This window comes from Oncorhynchus nerka, linkage group LG10 (assembly GCF_034236695.1).
Source record: "Oncorhynchus nerka isolate Pitt River linkage group LG10, Oner_Uvic_2.0, whole genome shotgun sequence".
NCBI classification, from domain to species: Eukaryota; Metazoa; Chordata; class Actinopteri; order Salmoniformes; family Salmonidae; genus Oncorhynchus; species Oncorhynchus nerka.
The window spans coordinates 71,521,703-71,540,358 of NC_088405.1; the positions used below are offsets into that span (position 1 = coordinate 71,521,703).

At 42.8% G+C, this 18,656-nt stretch overlaps 1 protein-coding gene across 5 annotated transcripts in view; it reads left to right on the plus strand.

Moving 5' to 3' along the window:
• Positions 1–18,630, plus strand: part of LOC115135952 (angiomotin-like) — a 65,902-nt gene extending 47,272 nt beyond the window's left edge. For all 5 annotated transcript variants that reach the window (XM_029671206.2, XM_029671210.2, XM_029671208.2 and 2 more), the window contains 7 exons: positions 1,222–1,314; positions 2,570–2,715; positions 4,659–4,808; positions 7,165–7,493; positions 7,810–8,045; positions 8,751–9,005; positions 13,362–18,630. In XM_029671206.2, coding sequence (XP_029527066.1) covers positions 1,222–1,314; positions 2,570–2,715; positions 4,659–4,808; positions 7,165–7,493; positions 7,810–8,045; positions 8,751–9,005; positions 13,362–13,480 — 1,328 coding nt within the window. In that variant the 3' untranslated portion in view covers positions 13,481–18,630. The remainder of the gene's footprint in view (positions 1–1,221; positions 1,315–2,569; positions 2,716–4,658; positions 4,809–7,164; positions 7,494–7,809; positions 8,046–8,750; positions 9,006–13,361) is intronic.
• The last annotated feature ends 26 nt before the right edge of the window (positions 18,631–18,656 follow it).

Sequence of the window (18,656 nt, forward strand, 5' to 3'; positions counted from 1 at the left end):
ACAGGCAGTCCAAAGTCTCAACTTCATAACTTACTATAAAGCAGACCAAAGACCCTTCGAGCTCCAATCTTCACTCTCTGTTTCTGTAGGAAGCTCTGAGCTGAAGCACAGTGGGTGGGGGCAGTTTCATGTCTCTAGTTTCTACCTCACTAAGCTCTTCAGTCCTACAGAGGGGAGAAAAAAAACTCCATTCATGGCTCCCTACCAAGATCGGGTCCATGACTCCCTGCCCAGACCGGGTCCATTGGGAGATTCCATGCTTTTATAACAAATCACATAGAAACCTTTTTTTAGGTCTCTCCTTCCTCTCTTTTTTTCTCCTATCGTATTGGCAGCCTTGATATCTTGCTTCACTTTTGGGGGTTTAGCGTAAATGTATACCCCACTCATTGTTGTGTTTTGAGAAACACAGGGAATGGAAATGAAACAACTGAATATTTGTTTCTGGAATGCTCTCTGGATGTTTCATGGCCCAGCCTGGTTGACTTAACACTCAACTAAATATTATTTTAACGTTTGGACCAGAAATAATGGCCTGTTTTGTTTCAGGCCAATTTTCTCGTGACTCCATTAGAGAATGGGGACCTCCTCCTCTCCCTCTGCGGGGAAATGTGTGCATGTAAAGTTATTGTTTTGTTTTTGTTTGCTCGATTTTGCTGAGCAACCGGGCCCCAAGGCGTTTTATGTGCGTGGAACGAAAGTTTGGATCTTAAGAACTTGAGTTCCACATCGACTCCGAGTCCAGGCCTATTAAATTCTCTTCGGGGGATTGTGAATTCCCTCCACCTCCATATTCACATTAATCCATGGCCCCGCTGTCTGTATGGCTACATTTACACAATCACAGAGCTGTATGTCGAAATTCTGTTTGAGCTGTTTAATAGCACCAAAATCCCCATACATAGCATGCATATCCTGCATATTAACTAGAGGCTGACCACATTGAATGTGCAACTCTGCAAGGAGTTTAACAGTGTGTTCTTTAAGGAGCTTAATTCCCCAGTTTTAACATGTTGTCTTGCCATTTTATGATCTAATTTCCTGCAAAGATTTGATTTATGAGAATTAGAGCATATTTGGGTATGCCTTTGTGTACGCACACACAAGTTTGCATGTATGTGTGTGTTCACGGGCATTTGAGTGTGCACAGTGTGTCTCTTTGGCCACTAGACCCTCAGGCTGGCTCTGACCTGACTTTGGCAATGACATTCTCTGTTGCAGAGCGCATGGAAACTGCCAACAAACAGCTAGCTGCTAAGGAGTGTGAGGGATCGGAAGACAACCGCAAGACCATCTCTCAGCTACTCACCCAGAGTGAGTACATCACTAACACAGCTACCAGGGAACACCAGGCCAGGCCTCTCCAACATTCTACATCCAGTCTGAACATACCTCTGTGTGGCCTCATCAGTAAGGACATAACCAGGCAAAGGGTCTGGGGTTCATGTACTGTAGAACACTACGTATCCACTAGAAATGTCATTCAAGTCACTGTTTTTGAAGGTCCAATGAGGCCATTCTTATCTCAATATCAAATCATTTCTGGTTAACAATTAAGTACCTTCCTGTGATTGTGTTCAATTAAAATGGTCAAAAATAGCTTCTTAGCAAAGATACATTTTGCCAGGACTGTCTGTGAGTGGTTTGAGTGGGGAGGGGAAACCTTAAAACTGTTATTGGCAGAGAGGTTTGGAACTCTCTTTCATATTGGTCTATTAACTAATTTACCACCAGGCAGGCCAAAACTCCATCCCACCAAAACAGGCAGAAATGTCACTGTCTTTTCAAACAGCTCTTAAACTTTAAGGGCATTATCATAAATGTCACAATATCACAGTATTCCCCACTCCTTTGCATTCAGAACAGCCTCAATTTGTCAGTGCATGGACCCTACAAGGCGTCGAAAGCGTTCCATAGGGATGCTGGCCCATGTTGACTCCAATGCTTCCTACAGTTGTGTCAAGTTGGCCGGATGTCCTTTGGGTGGTGGACCATTCTTGATACACACAGGAAACTGTTGAGCGTGAAAGACGCAGCAGCGTTGCAGTTCTTGACACAAATCGGTGCGCCTGACACCTACTACCATGCCCTGTTTAAAGGCACTTATATCTTTTGTCTTGCCTGTTCACCCTCTGAATGGCACACATACACAATCCATGTCTCAACTGTCTCCTCCCCTTCATCTACACTGATTGAAGTGGATTTAAGTGCCATCAATAAGGAATCATAGCTTTCACCTGGATAGTCTATGTCATTAAATATTTTTATACAATGTTTTGTGTACCCAGTGTATATACAACACAGGAAAATCATGTTTTTGACTGCACTGGGCATTTAACAAAAATGACACACACACAAAACACATTTGTTTATGATGTTTAGTTAATGAAAAGGAACCTTCGCACACTCAGTATCAAGGTACAATTTGAAATGTATTAGGCTGAGCTTTCGGTCATCAGACCTTCATCAGAGCAAAAAGTAAGCTCATGACATAACTACTTTAGTAAATGAAAGGAATATCACTTCTTCAGAGGGCTAGTCCTCAGTGTGTTGTGTATGTGTCTCCCAGACAAAGAGACGGTGCGTGAGAAGGAGAAGCTGGAGATAGAGCTGAACGCCCTGCGCTCCACCACGGACGACCAGAGACGACACATTGAGATTAGAGACCAGGCTCTCAACAATGCCCAGGCCAAAGTAGTCAAACTAGAGGAGGAGGTGAGGATCTGACTTAGTCTAACAAGCGCTATGTATCATAATGTTCTCACTTGCTTCATGAATAGGTGATATCAGAAATGTCTTGGATACTTGAATTCATCCTGGCATCAGTTCAGTTGATTGAGCTTGAGGTAATCTCGGTTATCCAGAAGTCAAGTTCTCTCACCAAAGTTTGTCAATTCCTTTTTTCTTCTGGGGGGATGTCAATAACAATTATGACGACCTTTGTGGAAAGGAAGGAAGTGAAGTCTCCTCCCTCGCAAACGGAAACTCTCGGCCAAACCCCTTCCGTTAATTTCACCCATGTTTATCATGGCCAAAAAGCAAATGTCTGTTTTCATGAATTTTACTACAGACCATTTTGACTTTGTGGCTGTGGAATCTAGTGGAAACCACTTATCATGCTCACACGACTTGAAAATCACTGTACCAGTTTAAGTACCACTTTCACCCAATCCTGATTCGTCCAGATAATCAACAACGAAAACCCCAAACCAGGAAATACTGCTGCTCGTAATCACATAATTCTGTGAGCCTTGACAGATTCTCGCCGTTTCATCTGTCCACGAGAATCTGTCCACGACAGATTAAGTTCGAGGATATATTTATGCCCCCTGATGGACAAGCATAGGCATGACTTTCTGTTGAGCGTAAAATAATCTAGCTATCTTCCCTGTCTTCCTCTGTTTGTGTCACCATTGAGCTTGATAGCCTGATAATGTCAATATTGAACCACAACGTCATCCATCCTATCACCTGGTATTGATTACATTATTGGCTGAAGACAGGGTCTGGTATGCTTTCAGTTGTGATCCATGGGGTTGGTTTGCACTGGTTAAAAGGGTAAGATGGAAGACTGCAAAGTGGGTTTAAATTTACTCAAAACATAATTTCTTGTTAACGAAGCAACTGCTACTAGTCCTCAGATCCAAAACAGTGAAAACCACAAACAATCCCCCAAATAAAGATCCTTCCTCTTTGAAGTTTCTTCCCTCAGAAGTCAGTGTTTCTGATAAGATCAGTATGTCCCACTACAGTGAGCAGATAGCTGTCCCTGATGACTAGAGGGTAAATCACCCCAGCCCTGCCCCTGGTCTAGCCTACTAGAGGCCAGAGAAATGCAAAAGGCCTCTGTGACCTTGTGTGGGCCTGGACAGAACTCCCCTGGGGAAAACTGGAGCTGCTCTGAGCATTGATGCCCCTGGCTGGTAGGTTCTGTTTGTTGGCTGGTAATGTGTCTGAAATAGCCTGGCCACAGCCCAGAGGGCCAGTTAGCCAGTGGGCTGAGTGGAGCAGGAAACGAACCGGTAGTGTCCTAAAAAGCACAGGGCTGCTCCACTTCTTCTGCCCGGCACCACCACAAACGCCTGCTTGTTTCCACGAACAAAGGCTGTCGAGTTTGAGCTTTATATCTGCCATGAAAGTTCTGAACAGGGCCAGATTCTTCGCCTGCTCTCTCTCTCCTCTGTGTGGGAACATTGTATATGCTTCTCTATTTCTCCCTCTTTCTCTCTTTTCCTCTCTTTCTTTACAGAGAGACTCCCTGAGCTAAATCAGTCTATTGAGTGGAGCCACAGTAATATCTCCTGTTGCAGTTCAAAGGGGCTGCAGTGCAGAGGGACTTTGAGACATAGGCATTGGGTACACAATAACTGCATTATCTTGGAGTGGGCTGTTGGGGTTGGTCACTGGGTGGGGTTGTTTGGACGAAAGGGGGCACCTGTTTCCCTGTCTCCTCCCTGGTCGTATTTCACTCATTGTCAAATACCTAATAGGACTGAATAGTTGACAGCAATTATATTGTGGCACAAAGAAGGTGAAAGTATTGCTTTCAGCAACCCAGTCAGGTTTCTGGAATGAAATGCAAACTCCCTACTTCCTGTCTACTTCCTTTCTGTGCCCTGACCACATCCTGTCTGTGTGTTTTGTCTCCCTGGCTGAAGCTGAAGAAGAAGCAGGTGTATGTGGAGAAGGTGGAGCGCATGCAGCAGGCCCTGGCCCAGCTCCAGGCTGCCTGTGAGAAGAGAGAGCAGCTGGAGCACCGCTTACGCACGCGGCTGGAGAGGGAGCTGGAGTCACTGCGTATGCAGCAGGTGAGACACACATGGTGTGTTAAAGACACGGAAACAAAGCAGTGTCTCAGCTGCAGTCAGCGTTAGCGGGGCGCCCTGACCCAGAATTTCAGGCTCTTTCTCTCCCAAAATGTTCTCTTCCATAAATTCCATCGTCTCTTCCTGTGTGTCCAAGCGAAGCACCATAGAATGTTTTCCTATCAGTTAAGCGCGGCCAGGTCATTCAGGCCAGGGGGATGCTGGGAATGTGGGGGAAATGTTGCAGCTGACAGAACATCAGAGGTTCTGTCTGCGGAGGGAGAGAAAGAGGAAGAGCAGCCATATGTATATTCCAGTCAAGCCTTTGGGAGAAGACAGACTGCCTGGTCAACAAAGACTACAGACAGACTTGGAGCCCTGCCTCTCTACCAGCCAGTGTTGCCATAGGCCAGTGGTTCCCAAACTTTTTATAGTCCCGTACCCCTTCAAACGTTCAACCTCCAGCTGCGTACCCCCTCTAGAACCAGGGTCAACATACTCTCAAATGTTGTTTTTTGTCATCATTGTAAGCCTGCCACACACACACACTATATGATACATGTATTTAACATAAGAATGAGGGTCAGTTTTTGTCACAACCCGGCTGGTGGGAAGTGACAAAGAAGTCTTATAGGACCAGGGCACAAATAATAATATTACAATAATCAATAATTTTGCTCTTTATTTAACCATCTTACATATAAAACCTTATTTGTTCATCAAAAATGGTGCATGACTCACCACAGATTAATGAGAAGGGTGTGCTTGAAAGGCTGGACATAACTCTGCAATGTTGGGTTGTATTGGAGAGAGTCTCAGTCTTAAATCATTTTTCACACCGTCTGTGCCTGTATTTAGTTTTCATGCTAGTGAGGGCCGAGAATCCACTCTCACTTACATAGGTACGTGGTTGCAAAGGGCATCAGTGTCTTAACACAGACACTTAGACACAGAAATCTGGCAGGGGCTTCTGATTAATCACTTTTCACTGAACTTGTTGCAATTTTGATGAGGTTCTCTTGCTCAGATATCGGTAAGTGGACTGGAGGTAGGGCATGAAAGGGATAATGAATCCAGTTGTTTGTGTCGTCCGTTTCGGGAAAGTACCTGCGTAATTGCGCACCTAACTCACTCAAGTGCTTCACTATATCACATTTGACATTGTCCGTAAGCTTGAGTTCATTTGCACACAAAACATCTTACAATGATGGACCTGTGTGTTGTCCTTGTTAATGCAGACAGAGAAGAGCTCCAACTTCTTAATCACAGCCTCAGTTTTGTCCCACACATTGATTATAGTTGCGGAAAGTCCCTGTAATCCTAGATTCAGATCATTCAGGCGACATCACGCAGACAGGCCAGTCCTGTGAGAAACTCGTCATCATGCAAACGGTCAGACAAGTGAAAATTATGGTCAGTAAAGAAAACTTTAAGCTCGTCTCTCAATTTTAAAAAAAAAAGTGTCAATACTTTGCCCCTTAATAACCAGCGCACTTCTGTATGTTGTAAAAGCGTTTCTGCATAGTGCAAAAAATATGAGAGTTCAGGGGCCTTGCTTTAATAAAGTTAACCATTTTTACTGTAGTGTCCAAAACATCTTTCAAGCTGTCAGGCATTCCTTTGGCAGCAAGAGCCTCTCAGAGGATACTGCAGTGTAAACAAGTGATGTCGGGAGCAACTGCTTGTACGTACGTTACCACTCCACTATGTCTCCCTGTCATGGCTTTTGCACCATCAGTACAGATACCAACACCTCTTGACCACCAAAGTCCATTTGATGTCACAAAGCTGTCTAGTACTTTTAAAATATCCTCTCCTGTTGTCCTGGTTTCCAGTGGTTTGCAGAAGAGGATGTCTTCCTTAATTGACCCCCCCCCCCCATAAACGTAACGGACATACACCAGGAGCTGTGCCAGGGCCGCCACGTCTGTTGACTCATCCATGTGTAACGCATAGAATTCACTGGCTTGTATGCGAAGCAGTAATTGTTTCAAAACATCTCCTGCCTGTATTTGACATTGTTGTTATTTCGCTGAACACTAGATGGTTTAATTTTATTTTTGGCAGTGAAACAAGGCTACTCAGGTTAGAAAAAAACATCACCCAAATGTATAGCCCCGTTGGAAAATCTAAATGGACTGTTTGAAAATGTGAATAACATTTTTATTTGGCGTACCCCGACTGCATTCCGCGTACCCCTGGGGCCATGGTTTAGACAGCAATTGTGTGTATTACAAATGCATAAGTGCCTGTGACTGCAAGTTGATGCCTCACTTGGATGGCAGTTGAGCTCTTGAATAGTTGAGGTTTACTGACAACCATACCTTCCACCCCCATTGTCTCCACTCCCCCCATCCAGAGACAAGGTGGCTCCCAGAGCAGCAGCAGTGGTCAGGAGTACAGTGCCACGGCCCTGATGGAGCACCTGAGGGAGAAAGAGGAGAGAATCCTGGCTCTGGAGGCAGACATGACCAAATGGGAGCAGAAATACCTGGAGGAGAGCGTTATGAGGCAGTTTGCCCTGGACGCCGCCGCCTCTGTCGCCACCCAGAGGGACACATTGTCGTCGGTGATAAGCCACTCCCCCAGCAGCAGCTATGAGCAGCAGCTGTCAGTGGAGGCTCGTATCCAGAAGGAGGAGGAGGAAATCCTCATGGCCAACCGCCGCTGTCTAGACATGGAAAGCAGGTAAATAGCTGTCTGTTTGATCTTTGGAATAACTGTGGAAGCGTTTCAATTTGATATAATATTAAATATATTCTGTACAGACCACTATACAGATACTATCCTTAACAGCCTAACACACCCACTTACCCTACCCCCATAACCTCAGTACAGCAAAGCAACCATGACCCCAGTCAAACCCAGACTATAACTCCCATTGTTCTTACTGATCATACAGAACACAATAGAAGTCTTTACGGTACATGTAATGCATTCTGCACATTACAGGATGTTGTACTTCCTTTTATTTGAATAACTGTACTCATGTCCCATCCCACAGGATCAAGAACCTGCACGCCCAGATCATAGAGAAGGATGCCATGATCAAGGTGCTCCATCAGCGTTCCAGGAAGGATCCCAACAAGGACCGGGACGCCCAGTCCATAATGCGTCCCTCCAAGTCCCTGATGTCCATCGCCAACACGGGGGGCTCGGGCCTGCTCTCCCACAGCCTTGGCCTCAGCAGCTCACCCATCACAGAGGAGCGCAAGGACAGCAGCTGGAAGGGCAGCCTGGGTGCAGATGCTATTGGTTTTCATGTTATGTTGTGTGATGTGCCACGTAACAAAGGCTTTTTAAGTTTTCCCTTCTTATATTTGAATTGAGTCGGGTAGATACTGGAACTGCAGACTTGAGGAGAGATTTCTAATTACACATTATTCCTTATATACAATATAGTGCACTACTTTTAACTAGACTCAGCCTAGGGCTCTTGTGAAAAGTACTGCACTATAAGTGGCATAGGGTGTCATTTCAGATGCATGGTAGAGGGACAACAGCTGGAAGTCTGGTTCAGAGGAAGAGGGCAGGGAGAGTACAGGAAGTTGATTCACAGGCCTCTGAGATGTGTTAGTCAGAACGTGATGATGGACAGACAAAGGGGTATGGAGGGTGTCAAGGACATGAATGGTCATCAGCTGTGGGTATGGAATGTACAGTTCAGTAGTAATCATCAGGCTGAATAACAATCGGGTGGTCTTGAAGGAGGGTGGGAAGTTAAATATTATGCAATGGTGCAGTGCTGCTGGCTCACTCAGATTTTATATTTTCAGTAGGGACGGAATGAATGCTGTTTAAGTGTTGTGTGTATTCTGAATGTACTGTGTGTTACTATCTACTTCAACTTGCTTCCATGTGCATGAATAAAAAACTTGAGAGCTTGTCATGGGTAACCCAGCACCACCACATATCTAACAGGTTTCCTCTGTTCTCTCCCCTCAGGAATTCTGTTGGGTCCAGAGTACCGTACTGACTCTCTGAAGACAGAGTCCATCTCGTCATCTCCCTCTCCGGTCCTGCCCCTGACAGGGGGTCACTCTAAGACAGGCAGCAGGGACAGCTGCACTCAGACAGACAAGGGCCAGAGCCAGGGTCAGGAGGCTAGCAGCAAGCCCAGCACCCCAGCCATGCAAAGCATGACCCTGCCAAACCGACTCTCTAGCCCCAGCCCTGTTTACATACCAGACCGCATCGCAGGTACAGTAGGACAGGGCAGGCTGCCAGCTTTAGGGCTATGTTCTAGTATATTACATTCAATACGTTTTTAGTCAACGCTCCACGTTAGTGTAGTTTGCTGTGGACACAAGTAGGGCCAGGGGTTTTTCCTGACCACAGGTCCTAATTATAGCCTTTAACTAGGGTCCAGAGTCAGGCCCAGATAATATTGAGTGTTTGCTGTCTGCAATTTGAGAAATATAAACGTTGAATTAGACCTGACTCACGAGGATGCAGCTGCAATGTGCAGTGCTAACACTGCAGAATGGCAAACAACACTTGTGATTGTCAGTGTGGCCCATCACTTCAGGCAATAGACTGACCTGAATCGTTTCTAGGAAAATGATCTAACCAAGAACAAATACACTTTTGTTTAAAATCTGTTTTGACGTGTTGCGAGACTAATTCAAGAAATAATCCAAGAACTACAAATTTGTTTCAACCATATAAAGAAGTGGAGTTATGAAACCAATACAGTAGCTGGAGGGGAAGTGGATAAGCAAGAGTGGGTCAGATGCTTTGGATGGGTAATTTGGGGTCAAACATCCTATCAAATACAGTGTGCTGGATATTATTTTCTCTAAGGCGAATCACCTATTCCCTTTAGAGTGCACTACTTACAGTGCCTTCAGAAAGTATTCACACTTCTTGACTTTTTCCACATTTTGTTGTGTTAGTCTGAATATTACATTTGTTTAAAACAATTTCACTGGCCTACACACAATACCCAATAATGTAAAAGTTACAAATGAATAAAAAATGAATAGCTGAAATGTCTTGAGACTATAAGTATCCAACCCCTTTGTTATGAAAGCCCAACAGTAAATAAGTTCAGGAGTAAAAACATGCTTAAAACCTGTTGTGACTAGGGGGCAGTATTTTCATTTTTGTAGAAAAAAAAACGTTCCCGTAGTAAACGGGATAATTTGTCAGGACAAGATGCTAGAATATGCTTATAATTGACCGTTTAGGATAGAAAACACTCTAAAGTGTCCAAAACTGTAAAAATATTGTCTGTGAGTATAACAGAACTGATGTTGCAGGTGAAAGCCTGAGAAAAATCCAATCCGGAAGTGCCTCATGTTTTGAAATCGCTGCGTTCCAATGCGTCCCTATTGAGCAGTGAATGCGCTATCAACCAGATTACTCTTTCTCCGTATTCCCGAAGGTGTCTACAGCATTGTGACGTAGTTTTACGCATTTATGTTGAAGAATACCCGTAAGCGGCTACATTGCGCAAGTGGTCACCTGATGCTCTCAGAGAGATTCTCGCGTAAAATACAGAGGTAGCCATTAGTCCAATCGGTCCTACTGAAAAACGAATTGTCCCGATCGATATATTATCGAATACATATTTGAAAAACACCTTGAGGATTGATTACAAACAACGTTTGCCATGTTTCTGTCGATATTATGGAGCTCATTTGGAAGCCGTTTTCGTGACTGCAATTTCCGGGCGATTTCTCAACCAAACTTGAAGAACAAACGGAGCTATTTTGCCTACAAAAATATTATTTTGGGAAAAAAGGAACATTTGCTATCTAACTGGGAGTCTCGTGAGTGAAAACATCCGAAGCTCATCAAAGGTAAACAATTTAATTTGATTGCTTTTCTGATTTCCGTGACCAAGTTACCTGCTGCTAGCTGGACAAAATGCTATGCTAGGCTATCGATAAACTTACACAAATGCTTGTCTAGCTTTGGCTGTAAAGCATATTTTGAAAATCTGAGATGACAGGGTGATTAACAAAAGGCTAAGCTGTGTCTCAATATATTTCATTTGTGATCTTCATGAATAGGAATATTTTCTAGGACTATTTATGTCCGTTGCGTTATGCTAATTAGTGTCAGGCGATGATTACGCTCCCGCGTGCGGGATGGGGAGTCACTATTAACAAGTCACACTGTTTAACAGGATTTTTTATGATTATCTCATCTCTGTACCCAGCACATACAATTATCTGTAAGGCCCCTCAGTTGAGCAGTGAATTTCAAACACAGAATCAACCACAAAGACAAGGGAGGTTTTCCAATGCCTCGTGAAGAAGGGCACCTATTGGTAGAAGTAGGCATTGAATATCCCCTTGAACACGGTGAAGTTATTAATTACACTTTGAATGGTCTATCTATACACCCAGTCACTACAAAGATATAGGTGTCTTTCTTAACTCAGTTGCCTGAGAAGAAGGAAACCGATCAGGGATTTCTCCATGAGGCCAATGGTGACTTTAAATCAGTGACAGAGTTTAACCTCTTCCCTCTACCCTCTACTTTTTTGAACATTCTGTTAAAAATCGCGCAACATTTCAGCGCCCTGCTACTCATGCCAGGAATATAGTATATGCATTTGCTTAGTCTGTGTGGATAGAAAACACTCAGACGTTTATAAAACTGGTTAAATCACTGCTGTGGCTTTACCAGAACGGCATTTACATCGAAAAGCACAGGAAAAACTGATCACTGAAAATGGAAAAATATATCCATGCGCTACTTGAACCCATTGATAAAGGTGAACCACAATTAATTGACTGAGGTTGCAGTACCTACAGCTTCCACACTGTGTCTAGAGTCTTGTCATTTTCCTTCGAGTTTTTTCTTGGTCAAACACATGCAAGGCACCGTATTTCTTCAGGTCTAGGACCGGATATTTTGGTTGAGTTTCTAGCCGGACATTTTTCCAGACGAACAGCTAATGATTTTTACATCGCCTCCTGATGAATTTTATCGCTTATTAACGTTTACTAATACCTAAAGTTGCATTACAAAAGTATTTCGAAGTGTTTTGTGAAAGTTTATCGTCGACTTTTTGAATTTAAAAAAATGACGTTACGTTTTGAAACAATGTTTTTTTCGTTTATCACACAGTCTACATATAACGATATCTAGGCTTTATATGGACCGATTTAATCGAAATAAAGACCCAATAGTGTTTATGGGACATCTAGGAGTGCCAACAAAGAAGATGGTGAAAGGTAATGAATGTTTTCTATTTTATTGTGCGGTTTTTGTGTAGCGCCGAATATGATAATTATTTTGTTTACGTCCCCGGGTCTTTTGTGGTGTTACATGCTATCAGATAATAGCTTCTCATGCTTTCGCCGAAAAGCATTTTAAAAATCTGACTTGTTGCCTGGATTCACGAGTGTAGCTTTAATTCGATACCCTGCATGTGTATTTTAATGAACGTTTGAGTTTTAACTAATACTATTAGCATTTAGCGTAGCGCATTTGCATTTCCAGAGCTCTAGTTGGGACGCAAGCGTCCCGAGTAGAGGGAAGAGGTTAATGGCCATGATAGGAGAAAACTTAGGATGGATCAACAACATTGTAGTTACTCCACAATACTAAGCTAAATGACAGAGTAAAAAGAAGGAAGCCTATACAGAATACAAATATTCCAAATGTGCATCCTGTTTGCTACAAGGCACTAAAGTAATACTCCAACAAATGTGGCAAAAAAAATTTTTGTCCTGTATCCAAAGTGTTATGTTTGGGGCTAATCCAATACAACACATTGCCGAGTACAACTCTCCATATTTTCAAGCATAATGGTGGCTACATCATGTTATGGGTATGCTTGTAATCAATAAGAACTGGGAAGTTTTTCAGGGAAAAAAATGAACCGAATGGAGCTAACTAAGCACAGGCAAAATCCTCAAGGAAAACCTGTTTGTCTGCTTTCCACCAAAAAACTGTAAGATTAATTCACCTTTCAGCAGGACAATAACCTAAAACACAAGGCCAAATCTACACACCGGAGTTGCTTACAAGAAGCCAGTGAATGTTCCTGAATGGCTGAGTTACAGTTTTGACTTAAATCTGCTTGAAAATCTATGGCAAGACCTGAAAGTGGTTGTCTAGCAATGATCAACAACCAATTTGACAGAGCTTGAAGAATTTTGAAAAGAGGAATGGCCAAATGTTGCAAAACCCAGGTGTGGAAAGCTCTTAGAGACTTACCTAGAAAGACTCACAGCTGTAATTGCTGCCCGAGGTGCTTCTACAAAGTATTACATTTATGTAAATTATATATTTCTGTATTTAATTTTCAATAAATTTGCTGCAGTTTCTAAAAACATGTTTTTCATTTGTCATTATGGGGTATTGTGTGTAGGGGATGGGTGAGGTGAAAAAATCTATTTAATCCATTTTGAATTCAGGCTGTAACACAACAAAATGTTGAATAAGTCAAGGGGTATGAATACTTTCTGAGGGCACTGTATGTGGCTCTGGTCAAGAGTAGTGATTTATATGGGGATTGGGGACTATGATGTCTTTGTTTTGGGGGTAGACATTCCCTTTGATCAGTTGACTAACCTTCTCCCTATTTGTCTGTAGATGTGCCTGTGTTCCATAGCAGTACCCTGGAAAGGCGCGCCCCTGTGCAGTCCCACCCCCAGCCCCCATCAGCCTCCCAACAGGAGTTGGACAACGACATGGTGGAGGTCCTCATCTGAAACTCAACCCCTGACCTCTGAACCGTGGCCTCTATAGGTCACAGGACAGGACAGGACGGGAGGACAAGTGTGTTTGTGCACTATCGACACACTCACACACAAACACCTTCATACACACACTTTCAAAATAGGTGAAGGATTACTTTTTTTTTTTCATTAAAAAAAAATATATGTTTGGTGTTTAAATAGATGTCTGGTGTTTAACTAGGGTGTGTTAAAATGCACTATTTTTCTAGATGTGTTTTTAATGAACAATACCGTGTTTTAATTAATACCACGTACAGTTTGAGTCAGGAGGTTTTAGTGTCATCAGAATGATCAATTAACTCTCTTGTACAGTGTTGCTGGAGGCTATTGGTTAACTAGCCCCCTTGGACCAAATTTCTTGGTTACCATTCATTGCATTTATTGCACTACTTATTTTTCTGAGTGTGTTTCAAAACGTTGTTTTTTAACATTTAGTCTGACTTAGGTATTCTTATTTATGTGTGGTAGTACATTATTCACCAATGTTAGATGTGGCACTTGGGTAATCAAAGATATATTGTAAACTACAAAACATTATTTTAACCTGTAAATACTGTATTTAGATACTGTGTGTATGGCATGTGTATCATTTAACTGAACCGAATGGAATAGTATTTTAGAAGCCATTCGGTTACATGGCACTGCCAGCCAAGGACCACAATGCACTGTTTAAAGTATTGGGGGCCCAGCCTCACATGTCACAGTGGAGAACATAGGGGAGCGAGAATCACACCTTTCTACTGTGGTCCAATGTGCTGCATGTGTGACCCCACTGGATGGGTTCAGTCTCTTTGAAGTACAGTAGAAGAGGTTTGGTGTTCACCAATGTGCCTATGCTTCAGTTATAAGGTTCTCCACCATACCTGTTAAGTGTAATTCATTCCAGTCTGGCTGGGTTTGGTTAGATTCTTCCGCCCAAACTTGCTTCAAATTATTTTAGGCCTAAAATAGTCCGTTGGGATTTTAACTTTTAGTTTATGCAACGAACAGACATTCTGGTAATTACCTGTCCTTCTAATTTACAAGCTTGATTGGCATTGTTTATATACAGTGCATTTGAAAGTATTCAGACCCCTTGACTTAAAAAAAAAAATGTACGTTACAGCCTTATTCTAAAATGGATTAAATTGTTTTTTTCCCCCTCACCAATTTACACAATACTGCATAATGACAAAGTAAAAACAGTTTTTTAGAGATTTTCGTAAATAAATAAATTATATTACATTTACATAAGTATTCAGACCATTTACTCAGTACTTTGTTGAAGCACTTTGGCAGCGATTACAGCCTCGAGTCTTCTTGGGTATGACGCTACAAGCTTGGCACACCTATATTTGAGGAGTTTCTCCCATTCTTCTCTGCAGATCCTCTCAAGCTCTGTCAGATTGAATGGGGAGCGTCGCTGCACAGCTATTTTCAGGTCTCTCTGATCGGGTTCAAGTCCGGGCTCTGGCTGGGCCACTCAAGGACATTCAGAGACTTGTCCCGAAGCCACTCCTGCATTGTCTTGGCTGTGTGCTTAGGGTCGTTGTTCTGTTGAAAGGTAAACCTTCGCCCCAGTCTTAGGTCCTGAGAGCTCTGGAGCAGGTTTTCATTAAGGATCTCTCTGTACTTTGAGCCGTTCATCTTTCCCTCGATCCTGACTAGTCTCACAGTCCCTGCCGCTGAAAATCTTCCCCACAGCATGATGCTGCCACCACCATGCTTCACCGTAGGGATGGTGCCAGGTTTCCTCCAGATGTGACGCTTGGCATTCAGGCCAAAGAGTTCAATCTTGGTTTCATCAGACCAGAGAATCTTGTTTCTCATAGTCTGAGAGTCCTTTAGGTGCCTTTTGGCAAACTTCAAGCAGGCTGTCATGTGCCTTTTACTGAAGAGTGGCTTCCGTCTGGCCACTCTACTGTAAAGGCCTGAATGGTAGTGCTGCAGAGATGGTTGTCCTTTTGGAAGGTTCTCCCATCTCCATAGAGGAACTCTAGAGCTCTGTCAGAGTGACCATCGTTTCTTGGTCCCCTCCCTGACCAAGTCCCTTGTCCCCCGATAGCTCAATTTGGCCTGGCCAGCTCTAGGAATAGTCTTGGTGGTTCCAAACTTCTTCCATTTCAGAATGATGGAGACCACTGTGTTCTTGGGGATGCTGCATGAATGTTTTGGTACCCTTCCCCAGATCTGTTTCTCGACACAATCCTGTCTCGGCGCTCTAACGACAATTCCTTCGACCTCGTGGCTTGGTTTTTGCTCAGACATGCACTGTCAACTGTGGGACCTTATATAGACAGGTGTGTGCCTTTCCAAATCATGTCCAATCAATCGAATTTATCCCAGGTGGACTCCAATCAAGTTGTAGAAACATCTGAAGGATGATCAATGGAAACAGGATGCATCTGAGCTCAATTTAAAGTCTCATAGCAAAGGGTCTGAATACTTATGTAAATAAGGTATTTGTTTTTTAGGTTTATTAGATTTGCAAAAATTTATAAAAACCTGTTTTTGCTTTGTCATAATGTATGTGTATATTGATGAGGAAAAAGTTTTATTTAATCAATTTTAGAATAAGGCAGTAACCTAACAAAATGTTGAAAAGGGGAAGGGATCTGACTACTTTCCGAATGCACTGTATATGACATTATATGGCTGTGTTTAAAAGCAGACCAATTCTGATCTTTTTCCATTAATTGGTCTTTTGACCAATCAGATCAGCTCTTTTGCCAATAAATGGGCAAAAGATCAGAATTGGTCTGGCTGTGTGCAGCCTATGTGGTGATAAAATAGTGTTAGCAGTTGAAATCCAAGACAGTTTCATAACTGCACGTCCCTTGCTTTTGACCAAAGGTAACAGAATGAGTTTATCTATAGTTCGTTTTACAGACAACGATCATATAATATATCACGTCAGCAACTTTTTAACAGTGACTTTGAAATATTCACCCACATCACAATCTAGGTAGCAGTTGTGAACATTTCCAATCCAAAGCCAAAAATATTGGACCAAATAAACACTCCACCAGCTGGTCACCTGGCTTGAACCCACTATTTTCTGTAGTTTCAAAAGTTTACATGGGGGGCATTTTTAAAAAAGGAAAAAAAAAAGGTCAACAATGTGTCTCAACAAATTGAACTTCCCCTGCTCAAACAAACTGTCCCCTCATATCTACATTTCTTCAACCTGGCTGATGCTAGTAGGCCAGTGTTTAAGAGAACTATGTCAGTGTTGTAACTGAATGAAAAGCACACAGTTTTTGAAAATGTAACATTTGCAGCACAGGGGGGCATTTTCTCCCTGTCTAGTGTCAAGTTGGCTGTCCAGGATAGACAATGGACCCTGGGAGTGGGGACTGAGGTTGAATGCTCTATTATGTTACACTTCAGCTGAGGCTCAGGCCAGACTACCGCATTTGGGGCACCGACCTCCGGGCATTTATAACGCTATTCTACACATTTGTCATGAGGCTAATAAAAAATGTTGCCGTTTTAAAGCTAATTTCCTGCAATTCTACACTTTTTGCCATGGGGCAGAGATTTTTTTTTTGCTGTTTTATAGCTTATAAGATTATATGCTTTTGTTCACATTTTGACATGAGTCTGGGAAGATTTTGCTGTCTTAAAGCAAATTTCCTGCCTCCCGGGTGGCACAGCGGTTAAGGGCGCTTTACTGCGGCGTCAGCTGTGCCACCAGAGACTCTGGGTTCGCGCCCAGGCTCTGTCGTAACCGGCCGCGACTGTGAGGACCGTGGGGCGACGCACAATTGGCCTAGTGTCGTCCGGGTTAGGCCGGTAGGGATATCCTTGTCTCATCGCACACCAGCGATTCCTGTGGCGGGCCGGGCGCAGTGCACGCTAACCAAGGTTGCCAGGTGCACAGTGTTTCCTCCGACACATTGGTGCGGCTGGCTTCCGGGTTGGATGCGCGCTGTGTTAAGAAGCAGTGCGGCTTGGTTGGGTTGTGTATCGGAGGACGCATGACTTTCAAACTTTCAACCTTCATCTCTCCCGAGCCCGTACAGGAGTTGTACTGATGAGACAAGATAGTAGCTACTAACAATTGGGGAGAAAAGGGGGTAAACATTTAATTTAAAGCAAATGTCCTGCTATTCTACACAGAGTCACAGAGAAAACGTTGCAGATTTCCTACAATTCTACACATTTTGCTATCATATACTATTTGGGGGCCCCAACCCCCCAAATGCATTTTTAGTTTTTTGGGAAGTGGGTATGCCCTGCGTGCCTGTTCGGTAATCCATCCCTGCTTAGGCTCATTTGGATGGCTATCAGTTGCACTTGCTGTTTTACCGTATATAAATCAAAAATGTTCAATGGTTACATTTTAAAAAGGACAATGGATTTTAATATTCAACTTATTGGGAGAGCATTAAATGTTCTCTCGTGGTGTGACTGACAAGTCATATGGACATTTCAAAGTCCCCATTATCAGGGACTGTACCAGCCTGTACCTGAAGCTTCAGAATATGTTATTTATACTTAAATTAATTAAACTCTTAAAGCAAAGGTATTCCACTTAATCTGTTCTGATGGCAACTATTTGTTGTCCCACCCGAAGGCCAGTCCTTGAGTCTTGCTTCAAATTCCAACCCTAAATCATAAGGCCCTCTGTGTTCTGAGCCAGGAGCCAAACAATGTGCTGTATCCATTACTGTTAAACAACAGACAATTTCACAAGTTCTCTCATGTTACAAGTGTTTAACATGTACAAGTTTAAGTCACAAAGTGAGCAGTAAGTGCCTGCAGACCTGCCTTATCAGTGTGGTGATGGGAATGATTCTCATCCAACTTTGTATTAATGTTTGTGATCAATCAAGTTGAAGATGGTACTGGTAAACTCACCAACTATCTTTAAAGATGCAAGGTCTTCTAGTATTTTGGTGCATTTTCACAAAGTCAATACAATAGAAGCTGCTGTACAATCGCCATTCATGTTGAATTAAATTAATTCTAATCAAGATTGTTGTTTTTTTACAAAAATCATCTCATGCCGTTTCTCTGTGGTTTCACTATGATGTTCTCCTGACAATGTTCCAAATAATGACTTTCCAAATGTTTCAGAAAGTGAGTTCTCTTGGTTTAGAATTAATTTAATTTTTTAAATAAATAAATATACAATGCGACTCATGTTCATTCTGTGCATTATGCT